The 21,670-nt window shown below is 48.4% G+C and overlaps 1 protein-coding gene across 1 annotated transcript in view; it reads left to right on the top strand.

Moving 5' to 3' along the window:
• Window positions 1–21,670, top strand: part of CDH23 (cadherin related 23) — a 216,835-nt gene that overhangs the window by 88,116 nt on the left and 107,049 nt on the right. Inside the window, exons 7-9 of the mRNA XM_087764332.1 lie at window positions 10,839–11,033; window positions 14,209–14,337; window positions 21,334–21,412. Of these exons, the coding sequence (XP_087620458.1) occupies window positions 10,839–11,033; window positions 14,209–14,337; window positions 21,334–21,412 (403 nt within the window). The remainder of the gene's footprint in view (window positions 1–10,838; window positions 11,034–14,208; window positions 14,338–21,333; window positions 21,413–21,670) is intronic.

Consider the following 21,670-nt stretch of genomic DNA (forward strand, 5'->3'; position numbering starts at 1 on the left):
GCTTAAAGGCTGGTGCATTAACTTAATCCACCTTCTTGACCTCTCCCTGGGTTTAGAAAGTAAAAGTTTGTGGCAACTGTAAATAAAATGGGATATAAAAAATAGGATCTCTCCAGTTTATGGTATCACCCCAGAGCAGAAATCAGAAAAGGGATTTCTTCTCTCACCCCTCAAAGTATGTTGGCTGGTAGCAGTAAATCACACCAGTGATTTGATTTTTCTACTGAATTTTAATATTGAGAGGAGGGATAGTGGAAAATCTGACTGGCTGCCGTGGGCGAAGGATGCCTTTGCTTCCCTGGACAAAAGCTGCCTCTGCCAGTGCTGAGAGCAGAGGCAGGAGTGGAAACTTTGACTGTGGCCACCTGGATCCACCTGGTCAATGCCCACAGTCTCTGGCAAGATTACAGCCAAAGGAACGCTGGGCCATCTGCGGTGCGTGCCCTTGCAAAGGGGGAGATTGCTCCGAATGCCCTCTTCCAGCAGGAAAATCACACCAGTATGCTATCAAAGCCAGGAGCTCTCTGACTGACAGGTTCTCACATTCTCGGCGTTTGCCTCTGACTTTCAAACGTCTTGTTAGACTATCTTGGGTTCCCATCTGCTGTCTCCAAAATTGGGACTGACATAATAGCAGCCCAGGAAGGCAGCACAGGCTGCCTCCCAGCCCTTGCTCCAGCCCAGCCCAGCTCCTTGAAGGCTGGAGATGGATAATGGACAGAAATGGGAGAGAAATGTGGCTTCTCCAACGGGATTTGGCTGCAGGTGCTGAGTTAGTGAGGCTGCGGTTACTTTACCACCCTTTTCTTCTGTCCCTTCCCAGGGCAGTGGGAAACGGTCTGTTTTACAGTGATCCCCCTTCCTAGGAGACCAGTATTTTTTGGTTTGGATACAGGACTCTGCATTTGCATGTTAAAAAACAGTCTTTAGTTCAAACCAGTTGCCAGCAACATGCTTGGTGTTGACAGTCTGTATCCTTTGTTGTTTACCCACCTCTCAACCTCTGTGTTTCCGTTCTTCCAGATGATTAGTAAAAATGTCAAATAATGGGCAAAAACCTGAAGGTTCCCATCAGGAATCCATTAAAAATACACTTGCTTGATAATATTCCTTGTTTACAATTGTATTTTGAGGGCTACGTACTAGCTGACTGTGCTGATTTTGAATTATTCTATATGTTAATCAGCCTCACAGAGCACTAAGTCATATGGCTTAGAGAAGATGATGTATGTGACTTTGACTCTGTCACCCTTTTTGACCAAGGTTGTTGTCTGGTAGAAAGATGAGAGAGAGAATAGAGCAGGATCTATTGTGTGTCAGTCTTGTGGGAGGTGTTAATGCTGCAACTTTCTTTTAATTCCCTATTAGCTAAAAGCTATGCTGAGGGTTTTGTTATTTCACCTGGAGCTGATATAGCTGGGAGGTCTGAAGTCACTCCTGTTGAAGAAATCCTGACAGCATGTTGGTTGCTCTGCCAGGTCTGCTGCTGCTCTTCGGTGTTTGCAGGGCTGCTGAACAACATCAGGAATGGTCCAGCGAGCGCCTTGGCCATCGCCTTTAAAGCTCTTTGGCAGGAGTTATCAGACCTGCTGACTGAGATGTGTCTCGCTGGAGGAGGCTGAAAACGTAAAGGTAGACTGCTTTGTCCCTGCCAGAGCTCTCCTCACCTCTTTTCCAAAGAGGCAGAATGATTGACCCCACCTGGGTTTTTCTAATCTCTCAGACTGTGCTTCTGTGCTCGTGACTTTATGGTCCTGTATCTGTATGTTTTGTATTGGCTGGAGAGCTGCCCGGTGGAAAAGGACCTGGGGGTGTTGGTTGACAGCCGGCTGAATATGAGCCAGCAGTGTGCCCAGGTGGACAAGAAGGCCAAGAGCATCCTGGCTTGCATCAGGAATAGTGTGGCCAGCAGGACTAGGGAAGTGATTGTCCTCCTGTACTTGGCACTGGAGAAGCTGCACCTTGAATACTCTGTTCAGTTTTGGGCCCGTCACTACAAGAAGGACATTGAGGTGCTGGAGCATGTCCAAAGAAGGGCAGTGAAGTTGGTGAAGGGTCTAGAGAACAAATCATATGAGGAGTGGCTGAGGGAGCTGGGGTTGTTTAGCCTGGAGAAGAGGAGGAGGCTCAGGGGAGACCTTATCGCTCTCTACAACTACCTGAAAGGAGGCTGTAGCAAGGTGGGCGTTGGTCTCTTCTCCCAAGTAACAAGTGATAGGATGAGAGGAAATGGCCTCAAGTTGTGCCAGGGTAGGTTTAGGTTGGGTATTAGGAAAAATTTCTTCACTGAAAGGGTAGTCAGGCATCGGATCAGGCTGCCCAGGGAAGTGGTTGAGTCCCCATCCCTGGAGGTATTGAAAAGACATGTAGATGTGGTGCTTAGGGACATGGTTTAGTGGTGGACTTGGCAGCGCTAGGTTAACAGTTGGACTTGATGATCTTCAGGGTCTTTTCCCACCTAAATGATTCTGTGTTCATAGCAGTTCATCTCGGTGGGTTTTTGTTTGCTGGAAAGGTTCTCACAAAGGTTCCCCTGCACAGAGTACGTAAGCCTGCTGGCATTAGCTTTGCTCCTCTTCATTACTTCTCACAGAGCTGTGAGAAGCCGTTCATGGTCTCCTGAGATTTGCGACACCAAATGCAAACCCAGGGCACAGTGTAATAGCTCAAGTTACCTCAGAATAGGGACTGTCGAGAGAAATGAGCTTTGACAGACAAAGCGGGCTGTCTGCTTAAATAACCAGTAACAGCGTGGGCGGGATGGCTTCTTGAAAGCTGGTGTGGAACTTGCTTTCTTCTCTTTGCTCCCTTTCTCCTGGTGCTTCACCCACCTGGCTGCTTTCTGTCTGCTCATTGGCATGTAAGGCAGGTGGTTGTGCAGGGCAGGGCTGGCTGGGGATGTGGAGGGACCGAGCACCAACATGAAGGCAAGGTTCAGAGGGAGGGAAGAGATGCAGTCCCCTGGCTCTGGTGGTTTGGCTGGGGATGGAGGTCGTGGCATGGCCCCTGTGCAAGCCCAAGCCTTGCGCTTGCTGTGGTCTAGGGCAGGCAGCTCCTTTTGCCCCTGAAGCTGCAAATTAAAGCTCTGCCATATAGTGCTTTTCCTCCCCTCGCTTCGCTTTCTCTTTCGAATATAATTCCATCCTGGATGAGTACTTAGCTGCGTGGCCACTGTTGCTCCACAGAGCAGAGAGCAAGGGGGTGACAGGTCCCACTTATCGTATCACTGCCTGGAAGGGAGAGCAGCCAGAACCAGTTGGGAAATTAGAAACAAGAGGAGGAATGTTGTGGGTTTCTTTATTTTCTTATTAGCATTTCCTTCCTCTCCCAGCTGCCCTCTCTTGCCTATTCTGGGCTTGCGCCTCAAGACCTGCACTGCAGAAGTGATGGGTGCCACGAGGAGAGGTGGCAGAGCCGCTGCGTACCCAGCTTCTGGGGACACCATGCCATAAATCAGCCACCTGAGCCCCATGCTGGCAAGGGCAGAGTTATCTTCAGTAAAAAATCGGGCAGTTCTGAGCTGGAAAAAGTGAGCAGCTTTATCCTGCAGGATACCAGAGCATCCTCCCCAGTTTGTGGCTGCTTGCCCTCTGCTTGCTGAGCACTGTTGTCCTGCCAGCATGGCAAATTCCCCCATGGGCTTGCTGGTTGCGATGTCCCTTTCTTCAGCGTTGTACGTTGGGTCGGGCTGTGTCTGCTGTGAATAAGCACGCTCAGCTCTGAGTGTGGTTATCCAGACGCTAATTCAGTCTCCAGCTCCAATAATGCATCTATTCCAGCTGTGTTTATGGTGTTTTCAAAAGCCCTTCAATTGAATTATAGCTCTGCGGTGGCCGTTTGCCAGTGTCACCCGATAATGAGGGAGGTCACTTAATAGAGATAGCAACAAGAGGTACATATTAACGAGAGCTGATTGAAAGGTGGGGTGAATTTCAACCAAAAAAAATTTTAAAAAGAGGAAATTATCAGGTTTTAAAATCAAACTTTGAAATTGGAAATTGCTTGGCTCGGACTAGCAGTAATGTAATTAATAAATGTAATTAAAAGTGTAATAAAGAATAGAGGAATTGGAAGGCTGTGCACATCCATGCAAGCATTTAGAGTTGGCACACAAGCAAGGGACCCAGTCTGGCAATCGGGCTGCTTCTGAGATGGAGCCTGGGGAGGGAAACCAAAACCTAGGGCTGGTTTTTCCTCTCGGTAGAGTTTGGAAGAGGGGCTGGCACTTGTTCCAGCTCTGCCTTTGCAGCTTTTTCCTGCAGCACTCCATGAGAGACACGGATGGCAATAGGTGACTTAACTCTGTCCCGGGCAGCCCAGGGATGAGGGAGCCAGGATTTCAGCTGTAGCAGAAAAGCGCTTGGATTCAGTGTCAGCTGTGTTACACAGCACCTCTGAGCTGCCTTGCCTTGGGCAAGAGACATCGAACCGCCCTTCCTGTCCTGCGATGAGATGGGATCGGCGAGAGCGCCTTTGACTCGAGCAGAGGGATGTCTGAGCCGGCTTTCAGCAGAGCGCAAAGCTCCTTTCATCTGCCCCGCTGCACGGTGGCAAGAGGCAGGGAGAGGGAAAAGAGCTGCCAGGAACAGCAGCAGGGAATTATTTAAGAGTAATAGGTTGACCTGAGATATAACAGGGGCGCGAAGCAGTGAAGCATCTCTTGATGGGAGCGGTCAGCTCCTGCCGTGATGCAGGGGCAGGGCGGGGGGAAAAAAAGCAGGACCTGAAATAGGGCTGGCGAGATGGTTTCGATGCTGATGTGAAGATCACAGCACAGGCGGCTTGGTTTGCTGCCTGCTGCTCCAGCCCTCGTGCCTGTCGCTGTATGCCCCCCAGTCCGTTTGCGTCACCTCCTTTCATCCCATCGACCTTCAGACAGCTGTTCGGCCAGATTGCCTGCCGTTTTTCCACATTATTTGCATTGGTACAGCATGCATGCATCCGCATCCTAATCATTTCTACCAGCTTCTGCTGGGGCGCTGCTGGGTGACTTTGCCCTGGGAGGTCAGATGGAGGTCCTCTATGTGGCCAGCTGCTGGAGATCGGGAGCAGGTTTGGAGGGACCATCCCCAAATAAACCTGGGCTCCTCCCAGGCATTGCCCTGGTCCTGGAAATCTCCCCTCTGGGATTTGTGTCCGGTCCTTGTTGGCTGCAGGAGAAGGATGGAGCCCGTTGCTGTCGGTATAGTGGGGTGAGCTGCTGGGTTAGAGAGAAACTTTTGGCTGAGGTTTGTGGTGCATGCACAAAGTGGATATAAGCCTGCAAAACTGCAGCTGGGCCAATGGACCTGTTTCTCAAAGCCTGCTGCTCATTTAATTAAAGAATTGATTGAGTGCTTGTGTGCAAGAGAAAGGGAGAGAGAGGGTCCTTTGAGGATCTCAGAGTGCTCCTGACAGCCTACATTTCTAGTGCCCAAACAAAGGTTGTAACAGCCTGTCTGTAGGTTGGAAAAGTGGATGCATTTAAGGGAAGGGAGTATCTGAGAAAGTAACTCCCACATCTCCTCCGCTTCATCTCCCACCTTCACTTCTATCTGACTCTGACCCCACTGTAAAAAAGTCAGCATCACATATTCCCCCTCTCAGCCCTTTGCCCGCAGGATGCCTGGTGTCAGGCCAGTTGGACGAGACTGATGGATCAAGGCACGTTTGAGGTGTTGGCATCCTGTGGCCCATGAAATGGTTTTGCTATGGTGGAAAGCTCTCAAAGACGCCGTGCAAATCTGCTCCGTTAGCAGGGCGAGTGGCTGTCTGACAGCCGGAGGGTTTTATACGCTCTCGGAGCAGGCACTGTAGGCCTGGTGAAACGGCACGGATGCTGGCTTTTCTGCAAACAGCCTTTTATTTAGCCCTGTATGAAAGAAGAGCTTGTTCGCATAGGTTTACATATGCCTTAAAAATTGTCCCCCCCCTAAAATTTTCCTTGATTTGGGAGCTTTTTCATTGAGAGCTCCTCACCCAGCCCATCTTCGGCCCTCATTGCACTGGCATGGTCCTGCCACTGCTTTGGTCACCGGTGGTTCTCCAGCACCAACCCTCATCCCAGCAGAGCTGGCTCTGCAGCTCTTGGGGAGCATTTGGTGGCAGACAAGAGGAAATTGTGCTCTGGCATTTTTAGGGAGTCCTGCTCAGTGCCCCTCATGTTCAGCTGCGGACGTGTAACCTGGCATATCGTGCCTCCAGAGGCTGCGTCTGCTCGGGGTCATAATCTGCCTTGTATTGCCACGTTTTGTTAGAGTAGCATCCATCAGAGATTCTATTACTAATGCATTTTATAGCAGGATTCATAATAAGATATTAAAGACTGTAGGTGTGTCCAGAGAGAGAGATGTAAATATTTTAAAAAGGCCCTTTTCTGGTAACTTTTTCTTCAGCGTTAGCTGCCCTTCTGCAGAGAACATTGTATAAAGCTTTGGTGTCTCAGCTGTCAATGTGTCAGGGTTAACACAGGACATGTCTGTGTCTGGACACTCGTGCCAGAGGGTTTCACGAGAGGTGACAGCCCAGGCCAGGGGAGGTGTTTGCTGTGGTGGGCCACATTTGAGAGCTTTTGGACGGAAACAAAACTTCTTTCTGGTCACTCCAACATGCATATTGCCTTGTCATACTGCTCTGTTGGTGTAAGAGAGGTAAGGTCTCACCTTTGCCACCTCCTTGTGCAGCAATGTCCTTTCATGTTTGGACAGGGATTTTAGGGTTGTTTATTTCTTATGTTAATCCAAGTCTATCCTTGCTACTGGTGATACACTGAAATGGAGTAGTCTCCTCTTGTACCTTGCTGCTCTTGGTTTGGTCCTCCTGGTGCTTTGGGTAGCCATGTGTAACAAACACTGTTACCATTCAGTATTTGTTTCTGGCAAACAGGACCACAGAGCTGCTTCCTATAAGACTTTTACAACAGTAAGCCTTTCTTATTCATTTATTGCAAAACAAGGGAGGCACAAATGGCCTTGCTACCTTGCACCCCAGCATCCGCAGCCCATGCAGTTCAGTGGTATTGCAGCTGGTTCACCGGAGCCCTTTAACTCCCGGAGCTGCTCAGGGGGGACCTGGGCGCTGGAGCTGCTCCTGCTGAGCTGTCGGATGAAGGATGGGGTGCTAGAGGCAGGTCGGGAGCAGGTCCCGCTCCTGTTTGCCCTCCTTCTCCTCTGCGGGAGGCATTTGTCTACATGTTTATTTTTACCTCACATCTGCTGGCATCGTAACAAAGATCTAATGATATGACACGGTTTTGTCACCAGTTCTTTTTTCTGTGGTGAGTTAAGCTTCATCACTGGCTGCTGGGGAGAGTCAAAAGCTTTAAAAATGACAAAATTTGGCGACTCTTGTGGAAAACTCACCTGCCTGCCACAAGCACCTGGAGGCTGTCATCGACTGCATTTCCTTTTTTTCTGGACAGAAAAGATCGGATTTTCTATTTTTGCGGGTCGGTGAACTAAACATAACCACAATTAATCTTTTCTAAGGAAGGACAGCCACGAGGGACACACAGAAGAGTCCTATAACTGGGCGAAATCCTGAAAATGCAGAAATACGGTCTGTCTTGAGCTGGCCTGGTGCAGGGCTTACCAGTCGCATTTCCCTGGGACGTGCTCTCTGCCTGTTATTTACCATCAAACACAAAGCCAAGCCAGTGCTGTTTATACAGATGTTTTGCTCCATTGTTTAGATGATGGGCCGCATCCTTTGAGAAATAAAGATGTCAGCCTCCTGCTGAGGAATATCTTGAGCCTGCTTGACCCAAAAATGGGAAGAGGATTTTAAAGACATACTTCTTATGCTTTTTAAGGCAGATGGTCTGAAATTCCTCTGAGTCCTGACTGTGTCCTGCCTGGGCACGAACATTGAAAATGAGATCTCTTTTCCTGGAGGACTGTTAATATGGGATGTCTGCATCCCACAGCTGGTTTTGCCTTGCCAGAGGGTTTTGGGGGTGGTTGTTTTTTTTTTTTTTTTTGGCTTGAATTTTAGCTGGGGAAGAAAGATACATTACCCAGCGTGCTTCTTATAGGTCTGCATCCTTTGACCTGTGTGCTGTTAGGAATCAGGTCATGCATTTTGTAGTGAAATTTTCCCACTGACCTGTGCACTTTGGGCAATATCAGATATTTCCCCCTCTGTGACCACGCTGTTCTGCTTCAGTGTCTGTGAGGGGTGGAGCTCGTAGCGCAAAAGCTGGTGACCTCCATGTCCCTCCAAGCAGCTTCTCCTTTGGAAGGACGAGGAGATGAACTCTCTTCAAAGCCTGTTTTGGGGCTTTTGTATGAAATACAATGCCAGGGAAATCAAACTCTCCTCTTTCACAGCCAGCGGAGCAGCCCCATAATCATGGGTGACCGGAGTGGATTTGCATGTTAAAAGGAGTGGCTAGGGACACTTGAAGAGAAGAGGAAACATATTCATCAAGTCTAGCTTTATCCTTATGAATATTATTATTCCTGGGGACAATATACCCCAGACCTCATCGGTGTGACCCTGCATCTACTCTTTTGCTGCCTCTCCCCTCCTCCTCCTATTAATGGTTAATTTGTAATGCTCTTCATCCTGACATTGATACCCCAGGTGGCTCTGGGGGAGGAATTTGAGAAGGCAGTTGTTGGAGCGCGTGGACCTCGGCGGTCAAAGCAGTGCCCTGGTAGCAGCGAGGGGAGGGCTGCGGGATGCTCTGGGGCTGCTCACAGCTGATGATGGATGGCTTGGGGAAGGCAGGCAGCCCAAAGAGGGACGGGGAGATGCTCTAGTCCTGTCTGAGAAATTGCCTTGGGAGTTCTCAGAAAGCAAACACCCCCATGAAGGGCTTCTCCACCCCAACATGCCTCCTGAACTGATTGAACCCCTGTTCCCGAGCTCTCCAAATGCACAAGCCAGGCTTGACATGGTGTGTGCATGGCACAAAGTCAAGCGCTTACATGGCAGCAGGGCAGATCTGGGTTAAGCATGCCAGAAAATGAGCAGTTGTAAGGCAAAGGGTAGGAAACTGCTAGGGCAAATGGGCTGGGAGGCTTTAAGGATGGGAATGATTTAGATGTAGCATGGGGACAGGTTCCTTTTTTTGAGGTCCCTTCTAGCTATATCTTTTATGCTTTTACGATTGCTGATCACAAAAAAACCTTGAAGGTGCTTTAAAAAATAATCTTTGGGCCATGCCCTGGGAGGCTTTCTTTAGCAGCTTGATTTAGAGAGGGGAAAAAAAGAAAGCAAATGAAAAATCTAGGTGGGAACCGCAACCGCTCACACCTCTGCAGAAGTGCCACTGAAGTAAGGAAACTGGAGTTTTGCTCAAGCCCGAGGCCAGCTTAGATGTCAGAGTGTCCCTGCGATGCCGTGTGGCTGGGTGTAAGGGCAGGGAGGCGTGAGGGACGTCTGCGGATGAGGGTGTAAGAGCACACCACGCATGCTCAGCGCTGCTTTTGGGACCCCGAATGTGAGTTACAGGATGTGCCTTGGGTTTCCCGCTCTGCCTGACCACACTTGCAGCAAATCCTACCACCTGCCTCGGAGGCAGGTTTCTGCTTGCCTTAGCCTTGCTGGGGCAGTTCAGATGCTTTTGTTCTTTTCTGGTGCCATCACCCAGTATTGAACCAGTTAAATCAGATCTCGGAGCGTGGAGCCCTGGTTTCTTATGCTTTCTAGTGGAGGTGGTGTCCTGGGACAGCCTTGCTGAAGCCCTGCCATGGTTTGCTACAAGCTTTGTGGTTCCCCAAAAAAACTGAAAATGGCTCAGTTGGTTGCTCAGCTTTGGCCGAGGATTTGCAGGAGGAGCTCCACTTGGAAGCAGTGCCCCAGCTCTGCATCTCTTCAGGTCTCCTTTCCACCTTCTCAGCTCTTCATGATACTTCTCTATGAGCTGAGGATTAATAACAAATCAAGTTAACAATAAAACGCTGAGGCTTGGGAAGAGGTTTGCAGAAATAATCCCTATTACCCGAACTGGCCATAACCAGCTGCTGCTGTGTCTCACTTCTGACCTTTGTTATCTGGCTTCCAAGTTTTAGCTCTTCATCAACCCTTAATGTGGCTGTGAACGTGTTACAAACGTAGGGACTTACCCAAGCAGTTGTGATCTGTGCATACCTGCAGCCTGGGTCCCCGGCAAAGCCTTTTTGCTTGCAGTCTGTGCTTCTGCCTTTAGAGAGACAAGAATATGCATTTAAGATTTGCATAGGAACATGCAGCTGTTCCACCAAAAATGGATAATTGTTCTCCCTGCTGTGAAGTTAAACAATAAGAAGTGCCAAACTGCATTTGCCATTGCTGATTTTGTGCACTCAGCTGCATATTTTATGCATGTAGATTAATTCCAGATTTATGACGATTTAACTGTTAATGCCTGCCTTAATCGGGCCAGGTTCTAGTTGCTGTGGAAACTATAACTTTAAATTTTACGTAAAGTTCTGTGTTGCATTTAATGTTTTGGTTTTGGGTTTTTTTTTGAGGCTCTCTTATATTTAATGCCTTATGGTGAAAACAGAGAGGGAATCAGCGTTGAAAATAAAAGTGCCTTTGGGCAGAAAACAAGTTTCAGCAGAGAGAGTAATTTTCCTGGAAAGTTGTGATGTCTGGGAAAATAAGGGTTTGTGATAGAGTGCCATCTTGACCACTGCTGTATGACTATTATTATAAGTGTGTAACAACTATTATAGCTGCTGCAATACTGTAATAAAGAAAACAGCTGTATAACTTATAAATGTCCTGAAAATATAGGACTGATGTTCTTGGGTCTCTAGATATTCCTTTTGGTGGGCAAAGGAAATTGCTGATGTGCATTTGATGGGAAAATAGGCTGATGCACAGTTTTACAGATATATATATTTTTTTTTTTTTTTTATTATTTCTAGAATACACCAGTGGGCACTCCGATTTTCATAGTGAATGCCACGGATCCGGACCAGGGTGCAGGAGGCAGTGTGCTTTACTCCTTCCAGCCTCCTTCCAATTTCTTTGCCATCGACAGTGGCCGTGGCATCGTGTCGGTGATACGGGAGCTGGACTATGAAGTGACTCAGGCATACCAGCTCCAGGTCAACGCAACGGTGAGTCTGATTCTGGCTGCTGCAGGGGAGGAGGCATTTTCTGGAGGAACTGCAATGGGGAAGGTGCTGTTGCTTACTTATTTTATTGCCCTAGTCTGGCGTCGTCTTGGGCACATCCAGCATTTTCCACTTAGAAAGGTATTGTAGCAATGCAGTGCCTGGGTAGTTTCAAATCACTGCTCTGCAGCTCGTGGAGCACAGCTGCACCTATCCAACAGCATCAGACGTGTGTCAGGGGCTCCTGCATAAAGGTGAGCAGTTTCCTTGGTGAAGAAAGCCAGTACAGGGTATACAGACTGGTCTCATTCCTTGTGAATCATGGCTTATAACAGATGGATTCACCTGTATTAAACCCCCTGAGTCTCACTCAGCAAAAGCTGAGTTCAGACACCAAGAGTTAAAATTTTGGTGGACAGAGAAGGAGAAACCAAGATACTAATTACAGTTGATGCCACCATACCAGGAGGGGATCCCTGGGAGAGGTACATCCAGGTGGCCACCGTGGCAAATTCATGCTCCACCTGAACGGGAAACTTCTTTCCTTGTGTCAAATCTGGTGAGAGCTTGATAGGCAGCATGGGAATGAGGAGCCCCATGCAAGCAGCCACTCCAGATTGGTGGCTCCTTTTCCATCTCAGATGCAACATAGGAAGGTGAGATTCAGCCCTACAATACATCTGACCAACTCTGCATTCAGGAGAGGGGGGGGAAAACCCTTCCCGACCCCTCCAGGCAGCTGGCTAGAGCTCTTGAAGCATGTGATTTAATCAAGATCATTGTCTTGATGCAGAACCACAAATGTCATGAGGACGTGGAGGGCTGTGCAGGGCTGCTTTGCTCTTCACCGCCACGGAGATCGGGCGTTTGCAGACTGCAGGGCCACAGGCAAATAGCTCAACCTTTCAGCCTGATCTCTGCATGTTCAAGGCTGTGGAATTTTCCCCAGGAGCTTATTTTTTCTGAAATATGCCTCATTTTATTTTAAATACTCCAGCGATAAGAGGCCTTACCCATTGTTTGTTTCCTTATCAGTCTCTGTAACCAACACACTTTGCCAGGGCATGCTGTTGAACTATCTAGTGGGTTACAAAACATGGGACCAAACACAAGCCCTGATGGAAACATGCTTTTCTTTCCCATGTATAATTCTGGTTTCCTCAAGGACACAAGGATGCCATCTTGGTCCATCCAGCTCCATCTAGCCCTGTATCCCCAGTGCAGTTACCAGCAGAGAAAAAATGGGGGCATATTAGTACTTGCTACCTAATATGCTCCTGGCTTCTAGTGATTTCCAGCTCAGGGAGTTCAAAGACTTAAATATTAAGTATCTGAACTGGGCTTGATTGCAGCTGTGGGAATACCTCCTTGTCTTGGTTGCAAGATGCTGGTAATTTCTAGCAGAAATACAATGAGAAACCCTGGAGTAAAGCTCAGCCTGGGAAGGAGCTACCAGCGTAGCAGGAGCTAGAAGAGCAAATGCAGTCTCTTTCTTGCCTGATGAAGAGTTTGCACGGTCTAGAGTGGGAACTGGGGCGATGGTGAATTCAGGGTGGCTGCAAGAACTGTGGAGCCTTGGTTCAAGGCAGGAGCCATTTCATCCCAGGGATGTAGGCAGCAAGGGCAGAAAGACTGGAAAGAGCAGCGTAAGAGACAGTAGGTGAGGAAACTTGAAATGTGTTTGCTTTTTCAGCGCTGTCTGTAATAGTTTAACCAAAATTTAAGAGATGAAGGGGAGGGGAAAAAAAACATTATCTGAAGAAACGAAAGACTTCAACCTGATAACGCTAACAGCAGAACATGAGTCAGAAATAAGCATCCATCCAGGCCATAAGCGCTGAGGCCTGCAGGTTAAGAGGATAATATACAAGCTGTGTTGTTGAATACGGTTTAAATTAACATTAATCTTCTGGCAATCAGTCCTTGCCGCTGTTCAGAGCCATTTTGCAGAAGTGTGCAGTAACCTCTAATAGTTGCCTTTCACCACGGTGCTTGATTAGGGGGTAAGGAGAGATTTATTTCCTTCCTTTCATGTGTTGTCTCTTTGTTCCTGCCCTTCTAGCAAAGGGCTATGGGCATTGGGGTTGCTTTTGAGCACCCATGGGATGAGGCTCCTGCGAGAAAACGGGTGGCAGCAGGGCACTGCCGGGACAAGCTGGTGACACACTGTACTGCTGTTGTATTGGCTGCTGGAGAAAGGTCTTGCTCTGGGAAAGTGCTTGTGGCTCCGTCCTGATGGGTTGTGATGGGGTGTAAGGGAGTTGATGCTCCTGCTCGGAGCATTGAAGTATTCAAGGGCTACCGCTGCTCATCCTAAGATTGCTGTGTGCTTGTTGTGACCTGCTCTGCAGAGCAGGGAGGATGGCTCCTCACCTCCCTGCCGCTGTGGAAGCAGCTTGGCTTGCCTAGAAAGGCAGCTCCTGGTTACCCCTGTCCTGCCAGTCCCCATGCAAGGCGGAAGGGGAGAGATGCGCAGTTTATCGGAGCCAAAACTATTAGCCCAGTAGAAAGGAGGTTGCTATTGCGAGGACGTATCCTGTGGTTCAGGTTTCCACTCTGCCTTCTGTGCGAGAGCTGAGGCATCCTACGACACCAGGAACAGCATTTGGTGTACGTACCCTCTGCCAAAGCTCAGCAGAAAAGAATAAAGCTCTGACTGCAATGCAGCCTGCAGGGTTACAAAGAGGAATGGAAAAGCAAGGGAGATGGTGGGCTTTGTCATATTCCAGTCGATGGAGCCCAAGCTGTGCAGAGACATTGGAGCTGCAGGGTATGAGACGCTCTGCTGTGATGTGCTGGTATGAAAGTCTGCTGGCAACCACACCTGGGTCTCACAGTGCAGAGATGCCCTAGGCTGTATCTGCATTAGGAAGGAATTTATATTTTGAAGTATACGTTGAAGAGTGTTGCTTCTCTTCCACCCAAAATGTGATGAAAGCTAAATTGGTGTTTGCTTTATTTTAAAGTGCTAATGTTGGAATGAAATGCGTATTGTATTTCAGCTTAGAGGGAGGTACAGTGGACAATAATTCCAGCAGGTAGCTTGAAAAAGAGGTGATTACCTGGACTATTCAGAAATTTTGATCCAGCTACAACTGTGAGAAACTTAATACTGTTGAATAAATCTATTTTTCTGATAGAAATCCTTCTTCTCCCTTCCAACCCCTGTTTTTTCAAGGATCAAGATAAAAACAAGCCACTGTCTACTCTGGCCAACCTGGCAATCACCATCACAGATGTGCAGGACATGGACCCCATCTTCATCAACCTGCCCTACAGCACGAACATCTATGAGAACTCGCCTCCGGTAAGGGCTGCTGCTTCACTCTGAGGTGCACGACCATGGTGTTGCACCGGGGGCTGAGGGAGGATGGAGCAGGGTATGGGACAGAAAACACAAGGTATCCCAAAAGACCTGGAGGAAAACCTCCTCTTTGCAGAGATATTCGTCCTTCCTTCCGTCACAGGTTTGTGTTGCTCTGCCCCAACGTTTGCAGCTTGCGTGCAAAGAGGAGCCCTGTTTCCATGCTGAAGTGCAAATGCAGGTCTGAGGCAGGGGAGATAAATCATGGGATTCAAATGGCATCCAAAGAGAGGCAAATCTTTTTCTTTCTGGAACAACATGTTTCAAGCCAGCTCCAAAAAACGCTTTGCCCTTTTTTAAAAAAGGGAGCCTAAGCAAGGAGGTTTAGGAAGCCTGAAACCCAAATAAAATATTTTCCTAAACATTTTTTCTTAAATTTTAAAAAGGTTTTCTGTTGTTCTTAGCATACAGTCGCCCCATTTCCTCCCCACACCATTTATGCATGCCATTTCTAATAGAAAAGTTGAAGAAAAATGTAAACGTTCCTGAAATGAGGCAGTTTTGAAAATGCCAGAATCGTCAGCCATTTCAGCACTTTGAGCATTTTCCCTCAGGTTTTGCCAAATTGATCCAATCATTTTAGTTCTTCTGAAACTCGGTTTGTCAGCAAACGTGCTGTTTGTGGAAAACGTCTCCCGGTCTCTAAATACAGCAGGGGGTTTTTTTGCCCACAGCAGACGGTGGGGAGTGTGGCAGGCAGCTTCGGCTTTGGGAGCTGTTAGCTCTGCTCCCAGCAAGGGTGCCCAGGACCTTCAGCCCAAGCACCAGCCCTACTCAGCAGCATCCACCTTGCCAAGGCATCCCATAGGTTTTTCTACAGGGCAAATATTTTTGTATATGGATGGAAAAACCTTCTGTCCTAAAATCGTGGTGTGGTAGGCATCCATACTACATGTGCATCCTGTAAAGTCTCTGGTGCACCGGATCCAAAACGCCTGATGGCTCAGTTCATGCAGTGGTAGGGGGAACTCCAGCTCATTTCAGTTCATGCGTTTTTTATTCACTTTGGAGCAAACTGCTGGCTCTGACATAATGGGAGAGTGCTGGATCAATAGGGCTGAGTCCTACTGTCACAAATCCCGTGGTCAGACAGCACATTACCTGTCTGCCGGCCTGAAGATGGCCAAAAAATGGCTTCATTCATTACTTTCATGAAGTGAAAATTTCAATGAGTTTCAGTGCTGTTGAGATTAAGGACTGCTTCCATGGTGGGCAGTATGAGCTGCAGGGAAGAAAAAGTGCTACTTAGATCACCCTTAACTGGGGTGGGGAAAGCCTTAGATGAAATTATAGAAATGGAAATCCCATGAGTATCAAAAATTATAGACTGTGCTACCTTCATGGAGTGACCTGGTATCTAGGAAAGGGGATCTCTCTCAAACTAATGATATAGATTAAGGCTGGAGCGCAATGATCTCTTTGTGTTGATACACCAATCGCAATTATTCCCAGAATGTACACTGTTTGCTGTAGGCAAAGCAGCAAATAATCGCCGTGTAACCTGAAATAGGAAATGAGTGAAGGAGGAGTGCTCACCAAACTGTTAGCGGTTTTCTGATGGGTTTAGAGATTTTAATTTATCTTGGCCCCATGTAACATCTCCAAAGGCATTGAGATATCCAAGACAGATAAGTGCCACTGAAGACTGTGAAGAAGGCAACTGCTGAACGCAGGCAGTACTTGGAGTGGTATTGCTCTCTGGTTTGGACCCAAAGTCCCATCCTTCACAGGAGAAATCTCCACTGCTGAAACAAGGACATGGTTTGCTATGGCAAGCCTGGGGTTTAACATGTACGTTTTTGTCTCTCCATGGGAAGACTTCTCATCATCTCTGCCCTACCACCTGAGGGAGCCAGCCACAGTGCAGAGTGGAAACTGTCACCCTGCAGAATGGCTTGAAAGTATAACAGCAAATTTGGGTGAGGAATCTGGGCTTGGCCAACTTCTGTCCAAAAACAGGCTTCCAGGTCAAACCAACAGGCTGCAGTGCGTTTGTGGGTGATGTTTGCCCTGCCGTTGGGCTCAGTAGGTCAAAATATGCTCAAGAGATCTCATCCCAGCCCCAAATCTACAGAGCAGAGACTTGCTGCTGCTCCACGTGCCCGCTCTCCGTCTCTCTTGCCTCTCTTTTTTTTCTGTGGTGCACAGCACGTCTGTGTTCCTCTATCAATGTATCAGGCGAGAATACCTCATCTAAAGTGTATACATTACCTAATAAAATCCTTCTTATTTGGGATTATTGCATCAAATTTTAATTTCCTCACTTGAGTAACAGCATGTCAGGCAGCCCGTCAGTGAAGAGCCGATAGAAGGTGAAAAAGAGTGGATAAACTGCAGCAAATTACCGCAAACAGATCTCTATCAGCCCTTTGACTGGAATTGACTGGAATTAAGAAGTGAGAAATAGGATTTTTTTTTTTTTTTTTTTTTCTGTGGCAGCTTTCTGAAGCTCTCCCCCTCCTCCTCCTGCTGCAACTCTGGGCTGCGCTTTGCCTTTTAAGTCGCTAATCCTGTAAAAGAAGAAGAAGAAAAAGGGGTGGAGGGGCGTGAGAGGGGAGAGAAGTGCCATTGTAGCTCTTATTTTTCACGGGCTGGGATCTGGTAGCATAATTTAGAAGCATTTTGGGCACATGCTTATTCGGACACTGAGAAGAAATTTCTTATCAGGAAGAGGATGCAGCGGGGAGGGACTTTGCTGTCCCTGGAGGTGTTGTATCTTCTTTCTTGATGCTGTTTATCATCCCAGCATGCCTCAGATGTCTCTCCCAGGGCACCCGAGTGCACCAAAGCTGCCTGCAGCTGTGGCAAAGCTTGGCGATATATTTTTCATCCTCAGAGTCTTTCTGGGTGTCCGTCCTCACAGTGTCTGTAGACTGGATAGCATCGTTGATGTTCTCCAGACAAGTTAATAGGGGCTGGAGGAGAAGGGCCATTTCCCCTTGCAGAGATGCTGTTGGTCTGATAAGCCCCTGCTTCTTGGACCTCAGGCGGTACGTGATCCAGGCAGCATTGCAGCTTCACTTTGGAGGTGAAAGAGGAAGAATCCACTTGCTAAGAGACAAGTTGAGGCCTATGAAAGTGTGCTTTATCCCACAGGGAGCCACGCGAAGGCAAGAGGGGGGACAAACCCCCTGGTGCTTGGTCCCGAGACCAGCAGTTGTATTCCCTTGCATGGTACAGATACATGTCAAATATCATTAAAACAGTTTTAATTCTTCAGCACCATCCCCCTCTTCAAAAACTCCTTGGGTTAAAGAAATAATGTAGAATCAGCGCTATTTTTGCCCAAGAGTCTCAATAGCTCTGAGTTAATTCTTTCTTACAATATTTCCAGCCCATCAGTCTGAACACTTTATTAAAAGCTCAGGGTTTTATTAAAAAAGGATTGATTTACCCCTGCCCCTCTTCAAAAAAACCCTCAGATTTTGTTTGGATAACGTGCCATTCTTTATTTTCTTTGCCTTTTTTTAAGCGTAGACTTTTCCAGATTATTACTTTTCTAAACCTTCTTCCTCCTTCCCTAGAGGAAGAGAGTTATTCTGTTCTGGTGCTTCAGTCTATACCCACCAACTGCATCCTTTCCTTGCAGCCACTGTTGTCTGTCGTAGGCAGGTGAGTTGTTACTTGCTTTAAGAAATGCCAAGAATATTTGGGAGTTTCCGAGAGCCACAGGTTCACACCACAAATACGTGGGGTGAGCCCTGGGCAGAGCTGTTGGCACTGGAAGTCAGCTTGGCGTTTCCATGAGTAAGTGGAAGCCTTGCCGGGTGTGTTTGGCTAGAGATGGTGGGAGGGTGCCCTCCAATTTAGGGGTGCAACTGGCTCCTTATGGGAGCCAGAGCACAGAATCTCCTGCCCTTGCCGTGCCAAGATCTAGATAGCGAAAGGTATCTAGGTGGTCTGGTGGGATTTTGGAAGAGAAATTAGAAATAGTTGAGATGTGGTTGGTGAGAGGTCTATCTTTGCCATTGTGGGATGGCTGTGATCAACAGTTTGGTTTGGTTTTGGATGTTTTCCTATTCCTAGTCTCTCCTCTCTGGTTAGTTATCTCTGCTGGCATGGTGAGCAAGATGCTTCATGATCATCACAGGTGCTAAGAGATGAGTATAGCCTGGGTGTAGCATCATGTTTTGCATCACATCATCTCCCCATCTCATTCAGGCACATGCTGAATAATACTTCTTCCTGTTGACCATGCTGAGCAATCATGCTCTGAGGTTGTCTTCATCAGTCGTTACCACTCACTAGCACACCAATAATTGCCACCGGCTATGTGGATAACCCTTATGCCTATCCTGTGACACTTGTTCAGCCTCTTCCCCAGAAGCATCAAGATTGAGCCTAAACACTGTGTGGATGCTTAGGGAGGGATCATCCATTCCTGGGAGATGGGATCTGCCAGTCTTGTGGATGTTGGAAGCCTCTTGTGAAGGAGCTGACAGGAAGGATGGAAACCAGGAGGGATGCAAAGGGGTGGCCAGGTCCCTGCCTCTGCCATGGTTCCAGGAGATTGTGTCCAGGAATAGTAGGGAGCTCAGCCCCACTCCAGCACATGTTTCTTGGTCACTGGTGAAGTGGACGGGCTGGTGAAGGGGCTCATGGAGAAGGAGGAGGGTTGCAAGAAGAATAGGGGGAGACCCAGTCTCAGAAAACAGCAGCGTGAAAGGCATCACCACGGGCTTGCCAAGGACCAGGTGAATCTTGACATGCTCTTTAGCAGCCCTCATTCTTGGGATCAGATGTCTGGATAATTTCTTTCCTATGGACATCTCTATGGCATGTGCTGCTGAGATATCGGAACAAGATTCCCCCCTCCTCCCCTCACAAACTTTCCCGACTGCACCATCTGAGCTCATCCTTTTATCTCTCCTAACAGCCCTTCCCCTTGGCTCCTACGGGAGGGACCTTTCCCACAGATAAAGCGTCCCCAGTGTCGGCAGGCCGATTGCTATTCAGCCATCGTGGGAGCCCTGCCTTCTCCTGCAGCTGCCTTCCCTTTGAAATGTGCTGCACGGCAGGCGACACTTATCATTCTGCGCTGCTCCCTCGCTTTTTGACAGGCGATGAGCGAGCTGTCAGATGGACCAAGTGCCTTCACCCACCGCCCCTGCCATGGAAGAGCTCCTGCTTCACCGGGGAGCAGAGGGGGGCTCGTTCTTGCCCCATGGGGACAGAAGATTAAAGCAGAGTGAGCTGGGGGGGGAAAATGCTGGATTGCATGCCTCTCCTTTTTTTTCTCTGCTTTGCCTTGCTCTCCTTTCCACATCCCTTGTTGTGCTTTCCCATCTGCTCCTTTCCCACTTTTCTTGTGCTTTTTAGCTATCCTTGCTCCTTGGAAAGGACAGTTATTGTCAGTGATTTAGAGGCTCTCCGGTTGCTGCTGAGCCTCACCAGCCGAGTGCTGCTCAAAGGCCAGTGACCTGGGATTTATGGCTAACGTTCTCGGTTAATAATGTGGATTTACTTAAGGAGTCTATTGAAATGCCCTGGGAGATCAGGGAAGGGGCAGTCTGCCTGGCCTCGGGAGCCTTCTTTACAGCCAACAGTGGCAAAGCGTCTCCATTGAGCCCGCAGGGGCACAGCTCTGAAAGCCAGGGAAGACAAGTCCCCGCTTTCCACCGGTGATGCTTCTGCAGCAGCTTTCCCTTTGGCCTTCAACTGATGGATTGCAGGACAAACGCAACACTGCTATCCCACTATGCTCCCTCGTTAGATATGCAAATGCCTCTGTTGACATTTCCTTTGAGGGGAAAAAAAAAAAAAAAAAAATTGCTCCTTTTCCCACTGTTAATAAACGAATGAAAACAAGAACAGCTGAGTTGTAAATTTTTTCACACTACATTAATTATGTGCATGTGCCTGTGTTTGTATTCGCATGGGCTCACTGCAGTGCGGCGGGGGAAGTACAGCTTATGGAGTTGACATAAGCGCGTGATGTTTTTATTTAAAGAACTAAACAAGGGGTTTAGGTCACTTTTATGTTCTTCATTGGTTTGGGGGGATTCTTGGCCTCGTAGACCTTTCTGCTGGGCTACAAGAAACAGGTCTGTCCTGCAGGATAGAGGATGAGGTGGGTGAGCTAGTAGTTGCAGAAGCTTCTGCCTGTGGGCAATCCCCTATTCTCAGCATCTGTCCAACCCTCCTCCTCCTTAAAGGTTTCAATTAAAATCTCTGCAGCTCACTTAATTAGTTATGCAGCTGGATGCCGATGGCCGGCACAAGCATCCCTCGTTGTCTGGCATGCCTTGTTTGAAGAATGCAAGGGGAGAAGAGGACCAGTGGGCAATAAAACTGGTGTAGTGACCAGCACTGAAGGTTGTGGTTGGAGGGAATTGTTGCCTTTAGTTCTCGAGAGACTGCAGAGTGAAAGTCTGTAGTGGAGGAGCGTATGCTTTTCCCTGTCAGCCAGAGCCTGTGCAGCGGTGATGCTGTGAGGAGGTGTGTCCTGGCTTTGCCAATGCTGCACCTTCAGTTCCTAGTTCCTCTTCTTCCCCGAGCACCGATAGCTGTGCTTACCACACTGACCTTGCTTCAAATCCTCCTCTTCTGGGCAGGGGACGAGCAGCACGGGGAATGAATCTGGTGGTGCTCTCTCCAGTCCCTATGGACGCTTGTCCTGGTACAAACCTACTGCGTGGTCAAGCTCAGCCTGCTCAGTGGTTCAGTTAGAGGGCATGCCGGTCCTGCCCTTAGCATCGCCAGCCACATGCTGGGGTGGGTTAGCAGAGTTCTGCAGCTTGCATGAGAGTGATGAGTGGTGAGCCCGAACTGCCCTGAGAAGCAGGGTTGGGACTTTTCCATGACTTGCCTTGTCCTTGGACAGGTTTTCCTAAGCATGTGGCCCACGGTAAGAGGTGCAATGCCTTGGCAGGGTGCCCCAGGAGCCCCAGCAGCACTCAGCCTGGGTGGCTGTAACGTGTGTCTCCTCTACATCCCCAGGGTACCACCGTGCGGATGATAACGGCAATTGACCAGGACAAGGGCCGTCCCCGGGGCATCGGCTATACCATTGTCTCGGGTAAGTCATGGGGGGACGTGGTGGGGAACCCAGTGGGGCCGGAGGAACAAGCCCTGCAATAAGTCTTTATACGTTCCATGCCTTGGAAATCATACTTGGCTAAGTTTCTCCTCAACTGTACTGCTTGCTCTTTTGACTTGTTATTGCTAATTACCATAACCTATTGCTACAACTGAAAGCTTTTACTCCTCTGAAAAGCGTGCTTTGCCTTTGGTGCTATCAGAGCGTGTCGTTCATGGCATCTCCCTTTCCTGGAGC

Source organism: Nipponia nippon, unplaced genomic scaffold, assembly GCF_047370975.1.
Source record: "Nipponia nippon isolate SJK-2023a ecotype South Korea unplaced genomic scaffold, ASM4737097v1 scaffold_3, whole genome shotgun sequence".
NCBI lineage: Eukaryota > Metazoa > Chordata > Aves > Pelecaniformes > Threskiornithidae > Nipponia > Nipponia nippon.